Below are 23,223 nucleotides of genomic sequence, written 5' to 3'. Positions count from 1 at the left end.
CTTTAACAGCTAAAATACAAACAAATAGATAAAATATAAAAATGTCTTGGAAAATAACAGGATAAAATAAACAAAACAAAAAGTTATCCACAGTTGAACAGCTAGGAGTGAAAGGCCGGTCTGAACAGATGTTTTTAGCTCTGATTTAAAGACTCCTAGCTCAGTGATGGATCGTAGCTCTGGTGGTAAAGCGTTCCACAAAACAACAGCAAAAACAGCAAAAGAACGATCATCCCATCTTCTGCACCTCGTCCTGGGAACATGCAAAGTTATAAGTTCTGATGAGTGCAGACCCTGACGTTCTGGCGAACAGTTAAAAGTTCAGACAAATGTGCTGGAGTTAGGTTATTTATAACTTTAAAAGTAAACAGCTGGACTCTAAAGTTTATCCTAAAAGGAACTGAAAGCCAGTGGAGAGAAAGAGAGTAAAAAAACAAAATAAATAAATATTTTCTTGCCGTCTGGAAAACGAACATTTCAAAAAACCTCCTGATTATTAAATCACAATTGCCAGGCAATACTGCTCACCTAGCAACCATAGCTAAGCCCCACCCCTCACCTAGCAACCATAACTAAGCCCCACCCCTCACCTAGCAACCCAAGCGAAGCTCCGCCCTCGTATTTATTAGAAGATGATTTGGTTAGTTGGTTTTGCTGCTGTATGCGCTGCAAGATGGCTGCTGGAAAAGACGTTTTGTTGTTAGCTGAAATGTGTCTGTTCATGGAGAACAGAGCTGAGTGGCTTAATTTTATTTTTGATGGCAATGTCCCAAGGAGCTCAAAATAGCCAGAGCTGAGGAGGTGAAATGAGAATGATTTTGTGCAAAAAAAATAAAATAATGTAATGAACATTTTTGCATATTCCACCCTAATTAAAGTTGTTTTCTATGATATTCCTTTACCAGGGTGCCAATGAGTGTTGTTGTGTAAGTTTGACTTTCTTGCTAAGCTGTTTGTTGACAACTAACAAAGGGTCACATGGTGAAAGAATATGGATTTTTTTTTTATGTGTTGTGAACTGGGGCTATACAAGTAAATTGAAACTGAATATATTTTTCTTGCTTTTTTTTATCATTTTGTCTTTAATCCTAAAAGAGGTCAGTAGCATAAAAAAACAAACTTCTACCTCAGTTCTTTTCTCCAGGTGACTTTAATACTCCGCCGTAGCAGGCACATGGTGGACCTGCTGGGTTTCTGTAATCACAAGTGAGTCCATCGATGATGTGAGGATCTGAGCCACGACTTTGTGGCCATTAAACGGTGAAACCAATTAGCTTTTTTTACTGGCAGCCAAAAGCAGGTTTTAAATGTGAACATAAAGGAAAACTTTTGTCCTCCCCAACCACTGAGTTTGAGTTTTAGCTGATTGTTTACTGATGGCAGACGGTTTATCCAATGACCAGTGATGTTATGCTGTTGGTTGGTTTAAAGATGTAGCTCATTTTATGTCACAAACTTTATGTGAGCTTAAATATTAGGATAGATATTCTACCTTTTAGACAGATGCAGAGTCTAGGTCCTAATCTTTAATCCATCCTTTCTTTATAAACAGAACTCTAACAATGTTAAAGGAAGAAAATATTTTTTTCTTCTGATGACTTTCACTTTCATCCAGTTCTCATTTTTTAGCACTACAAAAGGACAAACTTGACGTGTTTACAGCGGGAAAAATAAGGACACAACAAGACAAGTATGACTTTAAAAGGAAAAGATTTCCTCAGGGGGAAAATTATGCAGGGAAGTTTCAGTCACTTTAAATTTTAGAGAAATATCTCTGTCTGTCATCTTGACCACTATTGTAATGGTCCGTTACCCCCCAGATGGACTCAGTTGATAAATGCTGTAGGTGTTTGACAAACTTCCATTTCTTCTCCACATTCACAAAATGTTTGACTGTCTGTCATGACAGGTTAAACTTTACAAATTCAATTCAATTTTATTTATATAGCGCCATATCATGAAACATGTCATCTCAAGGCACTTTACAAAATCAAGTTCAGTCATATTATACAGATTGGGTCAGATTATACAGATTGGTCAAAAATGTCCTATATAAGGAAACCAGTTGATTGCATCAAAGTCCCAACAAGCAGCATTCACTCCTGGGGAACCGTAGAGCCACAGGGAGAGTCGTCTGCATTGTACATGGCTTTGCTGCAATCCCTCATACTGAGCAAGCATGAAGCGACAGTGGGAAGAAAAACTCCCCATTAACGGGAAGGAAAACCTCCGGCAGAACCGGGCTCAGTATGGATAAGGGCATGTAGCCGACAACATGAATAGACACCAACACCCATCGGTAACATTTCAAAGTCTTTTTATTTCAGTTTTATTTATACAGCACCAATTCACAACATGTCATCTCAAGGCACTTCACAAACTAAATTCAATCTAATCATCCAGACAGATTAGTTAAAAAGTTGTTGTTTTTGTCTTAGGAAACCCAGCAGATTGCATCTGCTTCATTCGTCCATCTCAGCCCTGAATAGAAGATTTGAGGGAAATAAAGCCATTATTTATGAATACAATTTGTTCTCGTTGTGCTAGGTCCATTTTCCTCAGCAAGTAGCTGAATCGGGAATCTCTCCCGTCTACTGGTGCACGGCTCATTACGTGGAGATGCTGCTGAAAGCTGAAGTCCCTTTGGTCCATTCTGCCTTCAGGATGTCTGGTTTCACTCCTTCACAGGTAACTCATTTTTTACCTCTGCAGACTCCTTCCTGCTTTGATCAATGATTAAACTTCGCTGAAATGCACTGTGCTTTGGTTCTTAAGCGCACCTTAGGTTGGTTGGAAACGTAGAAAATAGAAAAGGCTTCTTCAGTATTGTTTCAAAGGTGGTTTTTATTTGGTGTGTATTGATCTGGAAAACGTTAAAACTGAACCAGAATCTGTATCATTGGATGTAATATAGCAAGATGGTTGCTATATTTCCAAAGCTATAGATTGATGCGCGCATGCCAACATGTTTCGGACTGACTTTCATTTTCCAGATGATACAGATCTTAGAAGATGGTGGTGGAGACATTGAGATGATGGAGAAGACACTTTACCAGGTCGTTTATCTTTAAATGCTGCGAGTATTGAACAAATTCAACTCAAAAAGCAAAAAGTTTAAAGTGGCTTCACTCTTAGCTTTTATGAACACCCCTCTGTGCACCTGTGTTACAGAAAAGCTTCAAGGCAAATATTCAGTTTTTGCTTTCAGCTGCTCCCTGCTTGCTTTAATCGTCTGAACACGCTCAGTTTGCACTTGTGGCTTTTTAGCTCTGTCACCTTGCCCCAACACTGCAAAAAGGGAACTAAAAGTAAGCAAAAATGTCTTGAAATTAATGTATTTTTTCTTTATTTGAGCAGCTAAATAAGACTATTTGCCAATGCGATAAGATTTTTCCACTTAAAATAGGAACAATTCATCACCATCATCTTATTTCAGAGGTAAAAATGCTAATTCCATTGGCAAATAGTCCTATTTAGCTGCTCAAATCAAGGAAAATTACACCAATTCTATGCAGTGAAGAAGGTCCTTGGTTTAAATCCTGGTTGGGTTTTTCTGTATGGAGTCTCTGTATTCTACTTGTGCGTGTGTGGCTTCATACATACAGGTTCATTGCTCTTAGGTTAGAGTTTGTACATGCAGGAGGTTATCAGGAACATCCTTTAATTCAGATTTGTTAGATCTGAGACTCAAGAAGAGGTTAATTTTGACTGTCAGATGGCGAAAAAAAAAACTGCCACATAAAACAGATGCTATCAGGAAGTTAACAGATTTGTTTTAAGGTGAAAAATAATTTGAGCAGAATAAATAAAAGTATAAATATTTTAATAACATTTCACTGTAAAGTGGCTGTTTTAGGCTCCTTGATTTAAAATGCTGCTGGAAATACTGATCACACTGCAAAAACAAAACTAAAAGTAAGTGGAATTTTCTTAAAATCAGTGTATCTGTCCTTGATTTGAACACGCAAATAAGATAATTTGCCAATGGAATAAGATTTTTGCACTTCAAATAGGAACAACTCATCTCCATCATCTTATTTCAAGTGCAGCATGTGCAATTATCTTATTTAAGGATCAAAATACACATTCCACTGGCAGATCATCTTATTTACCTATTAGAATCAAGGACAAACACACTAAGTTCAAGAAAATGTGACTTATTTTTAGTTCTGTTTTTGCAGTGCAGCAATCAAAGGGAGTTTTTTTTTTCTCAATTAAAATGTTTTTTTTTTCTTTTTGTTTTTTATACAATATTTTGAGTAAAGTAATGTGTGACGATGATGCCGTGCCTGAAGCCTCTGTGTCACATCTGAATTGATAAAGCTGAGAGGCATTTTAGGACATATTGTGAAATCTGAGCCACAGGGTGTGAAAATTTACAGCTGAAAATGCTCAGGGAGTAAAATTGAATCTTTTAGCTCCCTCCACAGATTCAGAATCAGGTCGGCTCTCTGGCTGGGCTACTCCAAAACTGTTAATCCTACATCCAACCTAAACCTGGGATATGAACGATTTAGAGCTCAACGTTACACCCTGCTAATTTAACATGTATCCCGTTAAAGCAATTTAGGAATGTTAAATTCAACCTGATAACCGTTTTGTTTTAATCAGTAATTCATAATTTAGGATTTTGGGAATGTGGGCATCTTCTTTGATTCCTAAATGTTGTAACGGGAGAGGTTGAAGGAGAAACTCGGAGCTTCTACCATCAAACCTTCTGTTGTCTCCTTACAGGCGCAGCCTCTTTATTCTTTTTTTGACCTCATTAAAATTTTACAGACCACCCTGAAAAAAACATTACCTTGACATTGGGTGTTTTTGTTTTTTTTGAAATAGCAGAATAGCTTAAAAAGTCGGGCCTCTTTTCATCTGCGCTTCAGTCACATGATAACGATGCAGAAAAAGGTTTTTTTTTTCACCTTGAATGGTTTCCTGTTTTGATCCTGTTTTGGCGTCTCAGCGGTTGACAGTCTTGGTTTGTCTAATGTGAAGCAGGAGGGCTGTGAATAAAACTCTTCATCAAAGATCTGACCCTAACCGTCTGCAGGGCAGAGTAATGCGCTAACCTCCACTTGTTCCCAACTCTGTTTAGAACAATAATTGGCAGTGTTTTTCAGTCTGAGGCGGAAGGATTTATTTGGGAGGTTTTAGCTTAGAAAAGACGCGGCGGAGGTAAATGAAGCATTTTAATACCTTGACATTTTTTGTAGGAGGCTATGTGCTGGGATGCAGGTTTCATTTACACGGGATATTAAGATATTTGAAGCGTTACAGTGTTTTCAAGAGCACTATGGATGCATGCTGGATAAACACATTAGTGGTGATTTGTCCTCAGGCTTTACAAACTTTATTACGTTATCAGGAAAAAATTATTTTACTTTATGTTCAAGTTGAACACTTTCCCTTTTTAAAATAAACGTGTTATTAGCTTTTAGCGACTCTGCAGAAAGTGAACTAAAAGTAAGATTGTCTTAAAATGAGTGTATTTCTCTTTGATTGGGGCAGGCAAGTTCAAATTATCTGGCAATGTAATACGATTTTTTCACTTAGAATAGGAACAATTCATCTCCAACTTATATCAAGTGCAGTGTATCTAATTATTTTATTTTAGGAGTCAAAATACTCATTCCATTGACAGATCATCTGATATTCCTGCTCAAATCAACTAATTTCAAGACAATTGTACATACTTTTAGTTCCCTATTTTGCATTGTAATTCACATAAGCAGCTTGTTGCACTGCAAAACGGAACTAAAAATAAGTCAGGTTTTCTTGAACTTAGTGTATTTATCCTTGATTTGAGCGGGTAAATAAGATGATCTGTCAATGGAATGAGTATTTTGACCCCTAAAATAAGATAATTAGATATACTGCACTTGAAATAAAATGATGGAGATAAGTTGTTCCTATTTTAAGTGCAGAAATCTTATTCCATTGGCAAATCATTTACCCGCTCAAATAAAGGACAAATACACTCATTCTAAGAAAATTCGACTTATTTTTAGTTTTCGACACATTTTAATATAATTAGCCAATAATCCAAACTAATTTGCATACCATGTCAACATTTTTTTTCATCCTCAGGCCTAAATGTGTGGGTTATGCATGTCGTAGACGTTATTGACAGTAGCGGTAGCGCTGACTAGTGCTGGGACTCCTTTAGAGGCTGTCTTTCCCTTCCTGCTGTGAGGTTAACCTTCAGCTGCACACTCTCTCCTCCCTCTGGGCTTATAGAAGCCCTGCAGCGCAACAAAAAAATGTTGCTGCTGTTTATTCCTGTTGGGCATGTCCCCCCCTCCTGGGTTGGGAGTCCTTGTAGAACCACAGGATTGTTAAACCCGCCTGCGGTTCTTATTAGAGGTATCAACAGATAAACATGTTGGCGCTCTGTACAGTACACTTCACACGTTTTCTTTCTGTTTGTGGGAAGGAAAAAGAAATAGTCTGTGGGCGGTTTATAGTGTTAACCACCTGGGGGCCCAAAATTCAATCAAGTTGCTGTGAGAGCCTCAGAGGCTCCCTCAGTGGGCCTCTCCTCAATTTGCAAGTCTAAGGCTAAAGCATTTGTCAGAAGTGCAGCGTGAGACTTGCCACAAGCAAGTTCTCATGCTAAAAGCCTCCTTCAGGCAGATGGAGACTGAACTGGGCTGCGTTTCAAATGATCTGGGAGATAAACGTCCTGCCCCAGTTTGCTGCTAAATCGGCTCCTATGAAATGTGTTCTGGGGACCTGTTAAAGTGTTAATATTGCTAATTGTCTTTCTTCCTTTATGCTTTATCTGATGTTTCACTCAGGCCTCACAAATTGGAGTGAAACAGCAGGATAGTTAATATCGTGACTCTTAATTGTTGTAGAGTTAATTTCCACTCCGGTCTTAAGGAGAAGGTTCATTCAGCGTTGGGAATCTTGCTCTGTTGGTATTTAGTTCACAATACTAGTTATCTATATATACATATCTGTACATATCTGTAAAACTTTATTTATAGTAATATTCACCTGTATATTATAATCGGTACATATCCAGCTGTAAATTTAGTTCACAATACTAGTTATCTATACATTATACTCATAGGACAAATCTATCAGTAAAATTCTGTTTATAATAGTATCCATCTCTATATTTATTCAGTAAAAACTCATGTCCTGTACTTAGCTCTTAGATGGAAATTAACATTACCTAAACAATATACTGTCATATTTAATAAATTAGAATCTGCATTTCTAAGAAGCTTGTTTGTCACATTAAAAATATGTTTTGAATAAACAACCTTTTAGGTGGTATATGTAATACCACCTTAAGTTGGTATTACATATACTTTTCATTAAGGTAGGGCAGGACGATATAGAAAAAAAAGCATATCGATCGATAGATAATTATCAACAAATTCAAAACATATATTTTAAGTGTAGCTCTGGCCATTTTATGCTGTTGCTTAGCAACCTATTTTTATATACAGAACACACAAACACTGAATTCAAACTCAACCCTTTATTCAACCAACTTTTTAGCAAAACTGCAAGTTTTTAAAAAAAGAATGTGCTCTCTGAACTCTTTGAAGGGGGCGGAGCTTGGTTCCTGGGTCTGTTTGTGATTGGTTGGGAGGATGTAATGACTGTAGTATTAATCTACATGCCTAGAATACAAAAAGGAAAACTGTTATTCTATTTAACTTTTTATTGACCCCTGTTTTTCTATCATTGATATACGTCTATCAATTGATTATATACTGTTATTGAATTATCGTCCAGTCCTACATTAAGGCCCCATGAAAAATTTTGCTATCTTATTAGTCTGATGCAATTTTCTAATCTTAAATGCTGTGTTTCTATTTGCTAGAAAATGAAAGTCAGTCCGAAACATGTTGGCATGTGCGCATCAATCTATAGCTTTGGAAATACAGCAACACTGTTCTAATTTATTGAATATTACTATGTGGTAGCACATGTTTAATGTCTGAAAGCTGACCTCAGCTAAGGCCTGCAGTGCTTTAAATGTTTTGGGTTCTTTTGTGACTCCCTGGATGAGTTGTTGATGTGCTCTTGGAGTATTTTGGAAGGTCAGTCACTCGTGGAAAGGTTCCCCGCTGGTTCAGGTTCTCCATCACTGGGTAAAGTCTCAGAGCGCTGACGTTGCAACCTATTCCAGATTGAAGGATCACATGTTCTTGAATTTCTCTCGATCAGATCAAGGGTGTGTTCCTCTTTGAAGTTCTTGGTTTACTTGGTGGTGTTAGACAGGTACTATTTTAGTTATTTTTTTTCTACAGGTCAGGCACTAATCAAGCCAAAATGTGGTTTATCACAGGTAACGATTTCACAAAAGGGGCAAATATAGCTTCAAATAGGGACTGTCTGCTTTGGGTAGCTTTTATTTAGATAAAATGATTTGAAAAATGCATTTCTTTTGGTGATATTTAATATTAAAATCTGTCTGCCCTGAAACAATAAGGTGTGACAGAGAGACAAGGAAGAAAAATAATCTGTAAGGGATAAATACTTTTATTTGGACACCTTTATCCATCCAATTTATCTATATAGGTTGTTTAATTACTTTGTGAGGCACGTTGGTTGTTAGATACAGAATTACAAGCCCATCCATAATGTAAAGGTTTCACTTTTTTAATTTTTCTGCATTGGCATTAGTTGAATCAGAAATAAAACAGGTTTTCAAAAGATAAAAACACCTTTTCCTTCATAAGACATTTTGATCTCAGAGTAATTTTATCTTGTGGCTCTGAGTATTTGGCAAATATGTGCACCTGTCAGTTGCGCTGCAAATCCTCTTAGTAAACATGTAGTTTCGCTGGACAACTGGTGGCGCATGTTGTCCTCAGCCAAACACGGCTTGTTTTGCAAAGCTGTCATCTCACGTGACGAGATTTTAAAGCTACAAGAGCTGAATTGTTGGAAAGGGAAAGTAAAAAGAACTCTCTGAAGTGGTTGGGAGTTGGCAGAGTCTTACAAGCAGTAGATGGCGTTGGAGTGAACAGCTATAAGGAGCAGGAACTATTGAAGAGTGAATTTCTGCCATCTTGAACCCCTTAGACTCAAAAGCAGCTGCAGATTAAGATATTCTGGGATGTCTTTATTTAGAGACAAAGAACAAAACCCAACAGTAACCAGGATCTAGGTGTCAGGTTAAGTTTAGCTTTTGAATGTTATTAAATTACTTTTATTAAGAAATCTTTTGGACAAGTTTCACCTTTTCAATCAAGGATGGGTCGTTAAACAGCGCGTCTTCTTCTTGGTCAATTTCATTATGTCTCTATCAGGCACACACACACACTCCAAGTATAGCGGTTGTCTTGATTTGCATTCTCTGATTTTCTTCGGTAGGAAAACAGACGAGTCTGTGAAGCTGTTGTTTTTCTTGCTTTTCTTTTGGCTGAGATCAGGAGGAAATCCCTTGTTGAGCTGCTGCATTAGAATCACAGATTTTAACTCGCTCATCAGCTGAAGAAGTAAACATTAGCATGCATCTTCTTGTCTCTTTGTCCCTTAATCCCAGCTCAATTTTCAAGATTGTTGAAAAATGTTCAACCCTGAAAGCAAACATGTTTCCGGAAGGAAGCTGATGAAGCCGTTATATGAAAACAACACAGGAGCAGCCTGTCTGCATAATGCAATGGGGGGCCTTAACACAGACATTTATGTAAGGCAAATATAGTTTAAGTATTACCTAAAAGATTTGAACCTGTTTCCACAAATATTGAGCAGGGTATGGTTTAAAGAAAATCTGTTCTTTTTGTTTGCCGTTACGTTCAGTGTGTATGTAGTCTGGTCAACAAGCAGTAAAAACAAAAAGGTAAAGCTAGTTAAGGCAAATTTATTTTTGACATCACAAACTGGTGTATTCAACAAAAATGATGCATCTCCTGTTGGGAAGTGTTCACATTCTGTCATTTCCCAATTTTTTTAAGTTTCTTCCTCCTAGCGTAGGAAATAATCTGCAAAAGATTACACAAACTTAGAAATATACATATTAAGAAGTAGCATTTACAAAGTTAACATGTGATTATTATATATAGGGAATTTAGTTACAACTTCTTAAACACAGGCGGATTTGTTCAGGATGTCTGCAATAAATGTGCATCTGAATCAGCAGGTAAAAAGTCCACTTCATCCATGCTGATGCCAGATGTGACTAAACCACAGAGGTACGTTTGATTGTTTTAATCTCTCCTTATTCACTGACAGATGTGCCTCCACTGGCTAACTCAGTGTTTTTGGAACTACCTGGACTGGACCGAAATCTGCCAGTACATCTGCACCTGTGTGGTGATGGGTCCAGATTACCAAGTTTACCTGTGTGTGGCTCTATTCAAGCACCTGCAGCCTGAGATCCTGGAGCGCACACAGTCCCAGGAACTCCAGGTCTTCCTCAAGGTAAACTTTTCTTTCCTTTATTTGACCACGGTATTCTGGAACATAAATTATAGGTCCAGCATGTGCATTAATAATTAGTAGTACTCTTGGGAGATATATTTCACAGGTATTTTTGGTTGAGTAAGTTCAGCGTTTATTTACATTGGATGGTGCATTCTCTTTTATTTCTCATAAAAGGTGGTTTATCAATTATATGACAAAATGGCCTGACATTTAAAAGAGGAAAAAATATGAACAGGCTGAAAAGCTCGGAAGCTTATCAGTACTTGCATAGCAACAAAAGCCTGAGATTTGCTGAAATTTACGGACATCTCTGCTGCTTATTGCTTATGTGAGCGGCTGTGTAATAGAAACAGTGCAGCCAACACTCCACTTATAAGCATCTCTCGGCTCTTTTTTTTTTTCCTAAAGTTACTAGTAGATTTCGTGTGTCGTGGCTTTTAGGCTTGTCATTTCTCTAATAGAACCCCTCCTCCTGTCTATCGCACTATTGTTGCATTTTACAGACAGCCGGTTAATGTCTGTCCCCATACGGAGGGTAGACTGGAGATGGTTGTCATATCAGGACAAAGCTTAAACTCTAAGTCTTGTACCGAAAAAATATCCTGAAAACCGTTGAATAACTTCCAGAATAAGGTAAACTTCGAATATTCATGTAACAAAAGTGTTCAAATTAAGTTTAAATATGAAATATTGCGCATTTCTTACACCGATTATGGTATTTCGCGTTTGAGTGCTGCCTCCGTTTACGATCGGCCATTTCCGACAGTGTGATGTCAGTTCAAGAACACCGAGAATGCGCAAAGCGAACTTGCATAGAAACACAGATTGTTTACATTGTACAACCAGTACGGCAAACAACGATATATGGATGTTTTCCGGGATCTTCTTTCACACACCAAATCTGCGGATCCACGTGTTCTTTGAGCAAGCGCTTATAATATCGCCAAACTAATTGCAAGATAAAATGCCTTCTAGGTGCGTAGTTGGTGGCTTTAGTGCAGACTGCGGTGAAGTTGGTTTGACATTGGACATTCAAGCTCCGCGGAGTCAGCGGGATCTAGCTCACGGTTGATCCGGTTGAAGGACTCCGATTTCGGCCAGCGTCTCTGAGCTCCTCCCTTCTCCCATACGCGGTGGGACCGTCAACAAATCTGAGTTGATTTTTGTTTGTCAATAGTGTTCCGCTGACGCCGCGGAGCTTGAATGTCCAATGTCAAACTAACTTCACCGCGGTCTGCACTAAAGCTACCAGAAAGTAGTGCTACATACTTGGCCGAAGGATCAAAAGGTCCGAAAGAAATGGGATAAATTCGTAAAAGAAACGCGAAAGGACTGGATTGCCGGCAGTGACAAAAGTGTTTTATGCAATTCACACTTCACGAGCGAGGAAAGTCGTAGTGTTAGCAGACAGTGTTATTGCCGGATGCACGGTACTCGTTCTGTGTGTGACGTCACATTCCGGAGCAGCCCGATTGAGGAATGTTCGGGCTCATTTGCATCAAAATTACTTCCAAACATATACATATAAAATACATTTATTTACTCTGGTGACTATTTGAATGCATCTGCGTTAAAAAAACATTTTACATACGACTTAGACTTTTAATTCCCCGTTAAAAAAAAAAACAAAAAAAAAAACTAATGGCAAGAACGATGTCCAGCCAACGTGCTGCTCTAATAGGCCAAAGGGGGGCGATAGAACCCACATACATCAGGACAAGGAAGTTTCTCACAATACAAGAAGGTTTAATCAAAGGTCCATCACCAAGGACTAGTGAGCATACAAGTATTATCAATACATCCTCCCAATGACAACACAAGCAGGCATCTACTGCATCAGATAAGATGTAGGCCATTTAAAGAAGCCTGCAAAACACAACAGCCACTAAGAATTTCAACTTTAGAGGAAATACGAGGAAGCAATAATTGCACATTTGTATGTACAGCCAATACTTGTGGCACTTCCAGAAGTGCCGCACATTTCTGAATCAGCGGTTCAGAAGGATGAAGCTAAGGTCCTGTGAGACTTCAGAATGTATATGTCCGTAACTCACTCTGGTTGCACACAGAGTTTTTATGGAAGATTATCACGTTCTGTATTAGTTAATTTGGCGTTTTATGGTTTTGGCTCAGTTTGTTAAATAAAGGTTTTCCATGTTTATTTAGAACAATGGCAGTACAACACTGTGCATGTGTAGGGAAGGGAAGCAGCTAACAGCTGAGAGCATCTTGATAGCAATGCTCTTTTTAGACTCTACTGTATTAAGTACAAACATTACAAATAGATTGATTGGTTTATTTAATAAATAACGGTTGTCTTCGATGCCGCGAGGCATTTCAGAGGGTCAGGCTCGGTTCGGCATTATTTAATATGTAGCTTTCTGATAGTTCTGCCATACTGCCAGTAGATGGGGCCATATGTATTTATATCTACTCATCGCGCCTGATGAAGTGGTGGTTTTTAGGCTCAAAAAATTTAAATCAAAACACTATCTGGACGGACGCTTAGAGTATATAGCCTTATTTTATCATTAGCAACTGGAATTTGGTCTTTTCTGCTAGAGCCATGTATCTGTAAGTGAAAGCAGCTTCAAGAGGAAAGAATGTGGGATCTTGTGGAGAATTGAGCTCACAGTGTGACCAGTAATCACTGTGGGCTGTGAGCCCAGCGGTTCCAGGAACAGGCCGTCATAAGAGTGCAGTCCTAGGAATAACGGCAGAACCCAAGCTTGAAGAGCAACTTTCCAAAAAAAGTAAAAAACAAAACAACTGGACTTTTTTTCCGTAGTAGAAGACATTTCGCTTGCTCTCCAGGAAGCTTTCTCAATTCAAAAAGTCCTGGAGTAATGTGGAGTAACAAGCTTTATACCATTGCCAAACAAAGGCCTTGTAATGGCTTAGACAACATGCAAATTCAACCAAAACAGGTCCGCCCATTTGCATGTTGTCTAAGCCATGGGTCTTCAACGTTTTCCAGGCCAAGGACCCCCAAACTGATGGCGAGATGGAGCGGGGACCCCCTAATTATATATATTGTATAAAATTGTGTTATATCAAACTGGTCCTATAGTGCCATGTGTAAATGTACCTTATTGTGCATTCAATACTCAAATAATACACAGGTTCATATATTCATGTTTTTATTTTTATTTTATTTAGTGGAAAAAAATTGCAGGGGGGGGGGGTATAAAAAAATGTTTAATCAACCAAAACTTTCGTGACCCCCATGCAGTACCTCCGTGGACCCCCTAGGGGTCGCGGACCCCCTGTTGAAGACCCCTGGTCTAAGCCATTACAAGGCCTTTGTTTGGCAATGGTATAAAGCTTGTTACTCTACATTACTCCAGACTTTTTGAATTAAGAAAGCTTTCTGGAGAGGAAGCGAAACGTCTTCTACTACGGAAAACAAGTCTAGTTGTTTGGTTTTTTTTTTACTTTTTTTGGAATGAACATGACCTGGATGACTGAGAATCTTCACCAGCTTGAAGAGCAACTAACCTGCTGGATGCAGCAGGTTTTTTCTTCGGGGTCTTTGCAATATTTGGCCTCTGTGGATTGCATGTCCATATCCACTATTAGATAGTGGTTTTGTAGATACTCCAACACTGTCAGAAATTACTGGAATATGGAGCTGTTCATAATTATTATCCACCTGTATCTGTCTAGTTAGCAACATGAGAAAATACAGGATATCAGCAATATTACAATATTCATTTGTCCATAATTGGTCAAGAGGGTGATAATCTGTTCTTCCACGCCCAGCCGCTGTTCAGGTCTGATAAAAATAAACTTTTACACCACTATTACAAAAGCTATGGTAGAACAACATAATTAGAGGGAGGCAGAGACTGGACTGAGACCTGTGAACATCTCTGCAGTGGCTTCACCAGAAGAAAGTGTGAAAAGGGCTATCGATAGATATCTTTACAATCAGTCAGTATAATTCAACGTATTAAATGCAGGGTGTGGACTTTATACAATCAGGTTATCACAGATTTCACTTTAGGCATTTTAACAAGGTATTTACTTTATAGATCTTCTGTACATACCAATAAACCTAAAATGGCGAGAGCTCTCACACAGGCAAACATTTTCTGAGATTTACTTGGACTGTAAGAAGAAATGATATGGGAACTTGAGAGTTAGTCACTTTATACTGCCTGAATGTTATGTTTTTTACTAGTTTGGATTATTGAGCATTTTAGCATACACAAAAACTATGAGTAAAACTGTTTTTTTGTGCCCTGCCCAGATCACCAACTGTGAAACATCAAAACTAATACATTATTAGAATGTATTAGATATTATCAGTTGATGCTTTTAAGGCTTTAAAGTTTGAAGATTTCCATCCAGAATATAGATTGGGGTTGTCAATATAATCAATGCTAAAAAAAATAAAAAAATAAAATGGTACAGTCCTGCTGCTGAAAACATTTGCATGGAGCAGAATCTCTCCCCCCACCCAATAATTTATTAGGCAAATGGAAGCACACAGTGGCTCACTTCCATAAAGCTTATTAACACTTATACTATTAGTGTCTTCTTGTCTACTATTTTGTCAAACAGGGAATTAAATCATATTTCTCTAAATAAGGGCTGAATTATCCCTTTTATCTTTATCTTATTGTATTTATAGTTTTTGTTCTTAACCAAGAAATAAACCTGTGCCTTTAAAATTTTTGCAGCAGTAGTGAAAATGGTATCAATGTGCAACCCATGTTTATTTTATATAAAATATATTTTAAAGAATGCAGAAGTTTCTGGAGTATAGCTAAAAACAGAAATCCACTTTATTGTGATAAAAGACAAGGAGACCTAAAATGCCCCAGGTCTGGCACTACATTAAGCAAAAGTGAAACTGAATTACTTTAGCGCAGCTTTGCTTTAATGGTCCAGATTATGAGAAATGCATCTGTCAGCAAACAGAAGACGCAGTAGATGTGTTTTTTAAAAAAGTTCGGCATCTCTTGGTGTTCAAGCACAGAGAGGAAATCAAGTCTCGTTTTAACGTGTAATAATTTTAGGGAAATAATTTCTAACACTAACCATTGTGGATCATCAACAGGCATCCAGGTAACGCTCTCTCCATACCTGCTGAAGACTCCAGCACCTTGTGAGAACAAACGAAGCCTTTAGCTTGATGCTGCAGACATCCTGACAACTTATCTGTGGACATTTAAGACATTTAAGACCAAAGAGACATTTAGCTTTTCTTAGGAAAGTCTCCCAAACACATTCATAAATTATCAATAACTGAACTGGACTGTAGGTGGTGGGGAAATGTGTGTCTGCATGTGACTGTACACAAACTTATTTTTCTCACCATCATTAAATCAGATAAAACCTTTTTGTTTTTATCTCAGTTTTGATTAATCAGTGGCTTAAAGTTAGAATTAACAAATACAAAGGGTAAGTGGACCATTTGGAGGCGCTAGATGATTTTTTTTCATGGTGTAATTGATGACAAGTTAACTGGAGGCAACATCTCAAAACATACTGATTCCCTTATGTGAAATCATGGGAAATTCAAAGCAAATAAACTAAAATATCAGGAAAAGATTTGTTCAATTTCCAAATGTTCATCTGTTAGTTTTTTAAAGAAATAACCATCAGATCAACCAGAAATCCACAAAAGAGGACGGGTTCAAACAAAATTAGGTCTGCAGAGAGAATCGTCAGGGTTGACCTTCTCCAACCAGTGAAACAAGAAAATTATACTCAATGAGAAAAAACAGTTTGTCTTTTTGTATATTTTGTTAATATCAAGTCTCATCTGGATATTCATTCAACCGCACTACTAGTCAGTAGCGTATTGGATTGCTATAATATTTGACCACTGCTTTTAAAAAACAATACTGCTGCACAGCTGGAGCAACACCTCTGCTAATTTTCAACAGGCTGCTAAATCTAAATAATTTACTGCCCTGCTTTAGTGTTGATCACCATATTTTATCTACTGTAGAAAACCCCTTTAAAGAGTTTTCCTCCTAATCACAGAGCATGTCTTTAGCTTTCGTCCCAGATTCTCATGCATTATGAATAAGATGCTCAGCTAGTACATCATCTCTATACAACCTCCACTGTTATATTGTGCAGGACATCATTTTAAAAAGCTTAGTTTGCACCAAGATGATGAATGGCCTCAACGATTTGGACAAGGTGGGGACTGACAGGAAGCCACCAGATACGTTACTCTGACTCTGGCTGCTACGCTCAATTTCTGTGCATAAAACATCAGTTTTTAGGGTTTTATCTGAAGAAGTTCTTTCTAATGAGCTGCTGCAGATTCTCTGTCCCGAGTTGAACTGTAAGAAGGTTTTTGTCATGCCTCTTTGCATCCAATCTTCCCGCTGTCCGTCTCTGTGGGAACAATGCAAAGCGAGCATTTTAACCCGGACAGATGCGGTTTTCCAACATTAACGCGTTCTCTCATCCTGCCTCTCTGGGAGATATATCTATATTTCATCTAAATTAAATTCTGAAAAGGGGAAAAGACTTGTTACAGTCGCTCCGAGTCCAGCTGGAGTTTAACAGCAGCGAAGCGAGAAGTGTTGAAATACAAAGAGTTGGTTATGTTTTTCCACTGACCCAAAGGCTACAAGGAGACGCTTTATTTTATTCCCCTGTCAGTTGATATCCAACATGTTCTGATACCAATCAATTTTACACCGCAGTGTATCTGCTACACACTCAAACCCATTTATTTCTGTTTCCCTGAGCAAAACCCAGTGCTGCATCCTTAAAACTAGATTATAACCTGTAAAGTTAAAGTTAGTGTGATTTTGAGGCCACAGCATCTGTTCTGGACACAGATTCAATGTGGTGTGAAATCTAAGGGTTTTAGTGGCGCATCATATACTTGACGAGCTGACCTAATAATAATCATCTTTGTCTTGGGCTGCCACTGTAATTTGGTCTTTTCTGGTATAACCATCCCAGGTTCAAGTCCTGGACCTTTGCCACATGTCTTCTCTCCTCCCCATTTCCTGTTAGTCTGCTGTCAAATAAAAGCTACAAAATAAAAACTTAAATGAATTTCTTCTTTTGGGAAAAATCTTCACTCAGTTTTAGCATAACTCATTTATCATGTGCTGTCAAGTTTAGGACATGATAGAAATCTTTTAGTAATTAACACATTAATTAGCCTACCTAATGATCTCCTTAATGCTAATGTTTAACATATTGCAAAGATCTACGGGACGTTAAGCAGCTCCTGTTCAGGATGGAAACTATTTATCTAAACTACACCCTCCTGCACAGTCAGGCTTTACCTTAATTCTCACAAAGAAAAAAAAATATTCATGAGATTTCCTTTTCTATAGGCTTTAAGGTTTCCCCCTCTCTCCCAGTGTCAAATGCTGTTATTTAAAATAAAACATTCTCTAAAACATGACTGGCACAAACCGATTTATAAAGCTTGTAAAAGTTGAGCTCTATAAAAACAAAATGTAAATAAAAACACGGCAACTCTGCCCCAGGCGTTCCCTCGTTTTGGGGACGGGGGAAACTGGCGCCCCTGATGGTAAAGTGGTGAATTGCAGCCACCTCTGATTATGTCTGATTTTCACATTTATTTAAAGGTATACTATGCAACCGAGGTTGATTTTCCAGCGAGGCTCCCCCCAGAGGACGAAAGTAAAAGTGCACTGTCGTAAAGATGCTCAGCTGTTCTGGTTCCTCCGTCAAGCCAGGCGCTTTGGTTGTTTTGAGCTTAGCAGACAGGCGAACGCAACGAAAAGTGGAAAAAACGGCAGTACAAACAATGACTAACACAGTGAAAGTATGAACATCAAGCTTCCCGCAGCGCTATCTTGGCGAGGCGGCCGCCGCCGTCTCGCCAAGCCGCGGCCGCCGCCGCCTCGCCAGTTTTATTATTATTATTATTTTTTTTTTTTTTTATGTTGGCAGACGCCACCGCCTCGCCAAGCCGCAGCCGCCTCGCCGTGGTAGCGTCTCGCCAGCATAAAAAAAAAAAAAAAAAAAAAAAGATTATTATAATAATAATAATAATAATAAAACTCGATATGCTTGCATGTTTATTTGACGTCAACACGCGGTTCTTTGTTGTTGCTTTCGCGCATGCATATAGTGAATGGCAGGGCAAAAACACATGGAGTTCTCGCCGTAAAGCGAGACTTCTGTGTGCGCGGCCCGTCAGCTCTTGCAATTGCAAGTGCGGTATTTCCCCCACAGACCACCAGGGCGGCCGAGAAAACCTTTGTCCGACCTGGAATGGCTCATTTAATCATCCAAATCGGTATGGAACATATTAATTAACTGAAAAAGGTTGCATAGTATGCCTTTAACTCTCCTCTAAAGTTTTTTTTTTTTTTTTTTTTTCACAATTTCTTTGCTTTTTCTCTGTGGTTACCATAACACCATGTAAAAAAAACAACAATCAGCTGGCCCATTTTTAATACACATTATCATTCATTAGGTGCTTTGCATTGACCACCTATTGTTCCATGTAGGCGTGTAGAGGGCAGAACTTGGTACGTATGCCATTATATATTTTTTGGTATACAAACACTTAATATGGATTCTTGCAGAGCTTTATAAATGAGACCCCTGGTCTCTTTCTTTAGGTCAATTATTTGTGTTTTTAAAGTGCCGTCTCATTGTTTCAGTGCTCCTATACACTGATGACATTTAGGTTTAATACTTTCTTAGCTGTACAACAAAAGCACAGTGGTGACCGCTTATTCTTCTGAGATGGCCATACAAATAGTACTTTTTGTCTAATGAGATCCAGGGAGAAATGCTTCACCATCTAAAGTCTACTTTTTCCCCCCCTTTAGATCAGTAATTTTATCCCTTTAATTCATAAAACTTATTTCGTCTTAGTCAGTTTCTGAGCTCCAGTTCCTCAGTCATGAGATTTATTACCTGTACAGACAGCTGGTTTACCATCAAATGTCACAAAATAACTCCTAAAAACTACAATATATTGCAGATGGGTTGTTTACAATAAATGAAGCTTTTCAAGTTAAAATATCCACAAATACACGCATATATTCATGGTTTTATGAACTAAACAATAAAGTGGCAGTTTTTGATATAAGAAACATGGCTAACACCCAGGGTGGGATTTTGTCAGGGGCGGCACAAGACTCCATGTAAATAAATAAAATTAACTTTCCATTACTTCTGTTGCTCAGTTTGGTATCTAATGTGCAGCTTTGAAATTAAGCGACAGTTTTAAAGATTCTGGACTACATTTGATTTTCTCTAATTGTTTTCCACTGAGCCGAGAATCAGATTAATGAAACATTTCTGAGCACACAAAAAGGAGAAAACAGACATTTGAGACAGATCATAACTTTTCAGCTCCCAATGGTTCAGATACACTAATTATAAAGTTGATGCTTTTTGCAGCTCCTGCTCAGGGTGAAATAAAGTGCAGTCTTAGAGAAATCAGACTTTTCCAGATGCTTTTACAAGCATTATACAAACAAGAGCAACTTTAAAATTCACATTTATGCACTAGTAGGTTTAACCCAGTCACCAGTTTAGAAACCAAAATGTGAAAATACTAGAAATGGAAAAACTGAAGCTTTTAAATACAGATTGTATAGCTTATGTTTGCTAATAAACCAAATAAATGCTTGTTCATATTTTTGTTTATATCGAATTTATCATTAAATAATAACCTATTTATATTTCCTTTTACCTAATGCCAGGCGTACACTGTACAAGTTTTTTGCCATTTTTCGGGCCGATTCTTCAATCGTGCAAGAATTTTTTGGATTGGGCCGAGTTTCAGCTTGATCGTGCGTCCTGCGTCGTGTTGACACGTAATATGTCAGGAACATATGTCAAGGATGCAGGACCCTTGAGGACTGGAGTTGGACACCCTCGCTTAAATCCCAAAGGTGTAAAGATCAAAGTTGAAAATAAATTAAGCTCCACTTTCAACCCTCATTACTGATAGTGTGTTCACTTAAGGCTGTAAAATGGATGACCTAGGGCAGAGCTTTCCTCCGGCTGATAATAGACAACGCTACTCACAAAGAAACCCCTGCAGCTCAGCGGCGACGCTTATCTGCTCTCCTTGAGTGTTTGCATTGCCCACAAGGTCGCGTGTTGCCATGACAGACGCAAACTTAAACCCAAGCAGCAATTATGGCAGCTGAAATAAACCCCTGAGTGAGCAAAGAAGCATTAGCTGATGTTTCTTTTAGACAGGACGTTACTCCCTGTCAAGTGTTCCCACAGACACGTTAAAATAATCTTACTTACGTTTCTTTTTTACATTTTAACACCTCCTGAAACAGAAAGTGTTTCAATGACAAAGTTCAATTTTATCATGAAAGCTGCACCTTTAAGTAAAGCTAAAATACTAAAGCATGTCAGCTGCTGCATCCACATCCAATGCCCTTTCAATAATTACAGTTCCAGTCAGATGCTTTATTCCAGTGGCAGCAAGATATTAAAATATACCTAATGATTTTCTAAATTTCAATGGGTATTGCTTAGCAAGCTTGCAGTGAGTTCTCAAATACAATACCCCATATAAGGAATTGTAATAGTCCAGATTGGAGGTAAAAGACATGACCTGGATGGTAAACATGGCTTCACCTTAGCAATGCATCAAAGCTGGGTTGTGGGTTCAGTACTCATCTTAGACCTGCCCAAAAACACCCAACTTTGTCGCATTGGCATTAAAATTGCAAACATTTAGTAACTCCAGCCAGTTATTAAGGTAAATTGAGGTAATTTAACCTCATCTGGGACATCTTACAGTTCAGCAAAAGTCTCCAAGGATCACGGTTTTTCATGTCAAGAGGAAAATAAACTTTGATGTCCTCAAGCAAAACTAATAAAAAAATACATCTATTCAACATGTTACCTAAAAATGAAGCCCAAGGGCAGCATATTAATTTAGAATACCGTTAGAACGAGGCTAGACCCTTGCGGTACGCCACAGGTGAGGGTGCTACTGAGGAAAAATACTGTCACATACGATTTAAGCCATTCCAGTACGCTTCCAATATAGTTCTGCCGAGCTTCCACACGGCTCCACGCATCCATCTGGACTCGCTGCCATTAGGAGAGATTTCAATACCAAATAAAATGGATGAGCCAATCAGGATCACCGGGCGGGATTTTTGTAGATGTGGCGTATCAGAGAAGAGGATTCAGACAACAATGGCGTCTGGCAGTGAGGAAGCAAGCGGTGACATTGATGCCGTTTCATCAGTGTTGTCCAATCTACCAAATATAATTATTTAAAAGAACACCAGAGAACGGCTTTGAAGGTTTTTGTTAGTGGAAGCAATGTTTTTGCAAGTGGTTTATCCAAAAATATGCAAGGATTTATGATAAGGCTCCTCCTTCTGAAATACATCTCCACGTTCACACCAAACGTGATCCCAGATGCATGTTTGGAGCTCTGCAGAACTACATCCATCTGGTGAGAGTCTGGTTAGTATGAGCCAGACGTGATAAAAGAATCTTGTGATCCAGAGTATCAAAAGCAGCAGATGGGTCTAAAAGGCTGCTAGACTCCACGGTCAACAGCAAATTATTAAAAACTCTTAAAAGAACAGTCTCCGTGCTGCAATGAGACCTAGAACCATACTTGATTTTTCCCCCACACACAGCGAACAAGAGTGTAAACTGTGTAGTTTCTCTGCAACATGCTAACGGATCTAAATAAATATTTTCTGGGGGGGAACTTAATGCTTCAGATTCTAATTTACTTTATGGATTTGAGAAAATCCCCTACTTGTGTCCTCAGGTTTTGATGATTGTTGTATAATCAGCCCACTTTAGAAAACGCCAAACTAAACATGACATTCAAGCCCGTTATAAACTTCTGAACAGAACTTTTCAAAATAAATGAGCATAAACAACTATTGTTTTTCTTTTTACTTTTGAATTCCTTCTTTGGATTGTTGTGCCTACTATTTGGTATCTAGATATAAAAGAAGATTTTCCTTTCTTCTCTTAAAAATGACTCCTAATGAAACACTGAAAAGCTCAATTTACTCCGTAATGAGCACTTAACGGGGATTTGGGCTCTTAAATTGATCTATAAAGTATATAGAGCATATATTTCATATTTATAGCTCAGACACTTAGACGCTAAAACACACAGATTATAATTTATGATATGTAACGATAAATGAGCCTTCTCCCTCTGTCCTCTTTTATTTTGGTTACACATCTTAAAGAATGTTATTTTCCATCTGCAGGAGGAGCCGATAGCGGGCTTCAAGTTCAGCAACTACCTGGAGTTTATGATGGGACTGGAGCGGAGCTACAGGAAAATCGTTCTGACCGACATGGATAACATCAGAAATCCTCAGGAGTAGAAAACTGAACCCCGTTTAAGTTTTCCAAAAAAAAAAAAAACATTTAAAAAGGTTTAGGACCAGCTTTCTGTCTGCTCCACCTTTACCACCACTGGATTAATTGGTATTGTGGTTCTAGTTGGATATTTTCTAACAACGTCTCATGCCATAAAGGAGAATTTCAACATAGTTATGTGAAATATTTATGTGCAACTATGATTTCTGTTATTGAGGGGAGAGCGTTACCGTCAGAATAATCTGAATAATCCCCAGAGAAGAATCTGGTTTTTCATTTAAACAGAACAACATCAGTAATGTTATGTAACATCCAGATTATCAGCTTCATTCTCCACCTGCTGCTACAGGTAAGCTGAAAATACTCAACAAATGTATTAGCTTGCTTCTCTCAGTACTAGATGGTTTCTAAAAAGTATGTGTTATTATATTTATTCCAATGTAAAAAGTCTTAATTTCCCTTTATCTTGTATATACTGGGAATAATGTAATGTGAAACCTTGGTATTTATTTTTTCCTATGC

The 23,223-nt window shown here is 38.2% G+C and overlaps 1 protein-coding gene and 1 long non-coding RNA gene across 2 annotated transcripts in view; one reads left to right on the top strand and one right to left on the bottom strand.

Moving 5' to 3' along the window:
• Positions 1-22,746, top strand: part of tbc1d32 (TBC1 domain family, member 32) — a 105,188-nt gene extending 82,442 nt beyond the window's left edge. The window contains exons 32-34 of the mRNA XM_036147200.1: positions 2,548-2,688; positions 10,198-10,386; positions 22,587-22,746. Of these exons, the coding sequence (XP_036003093.1) occupies positions 2,548-2,688; positions 10,198-10,386; positions 22,587-22,706 (450 nt within the window). The 3' untranslated portion in view covers positions 22,707-22,746. The remainder of the gene's footprint in view (positions 1-2,547; positions 2,689-10,197; positions 10,387-22,586) is intronic.
• LOC110368299 lies at positions 9,918-15,557 on the bottom strand. The gene is made up of 3 exons (XR_004932822.1): positions 15,436-15,557; positions 10,306-10,421; positions 9,918-9,947 (listed from the first exon to the last, which is right to left on the bottom strand). It is a non-coding gene; the product is annotated as an uncharacterized LOC110368299 (long non-coding RNA).
• Positions 22,747-23,223: the final 477 nt, after the last annotated feature.

This window comes from Fundulus heteroclitus, chromosome 15 (genome assembly GCF_011125445.2).
Source record: "Fundulus heteroclitus isolate FHET01 chromosome 15, MU-UCD_Fhet_4.1, whole genome shotgun sequence".
Taxonomy (NCBI): domain Eukaryota; kingdom Metazoa; phylum Chordata; class Actinopteri; order Cyprinodontiformes; family Fundulidae; genus Fundulus; species Fundulus heteroclitus.
Note: the sequence above shows the minus strand (reverse complement) of the source record. Positions and strands in the feature narration are given on the sequence as shown.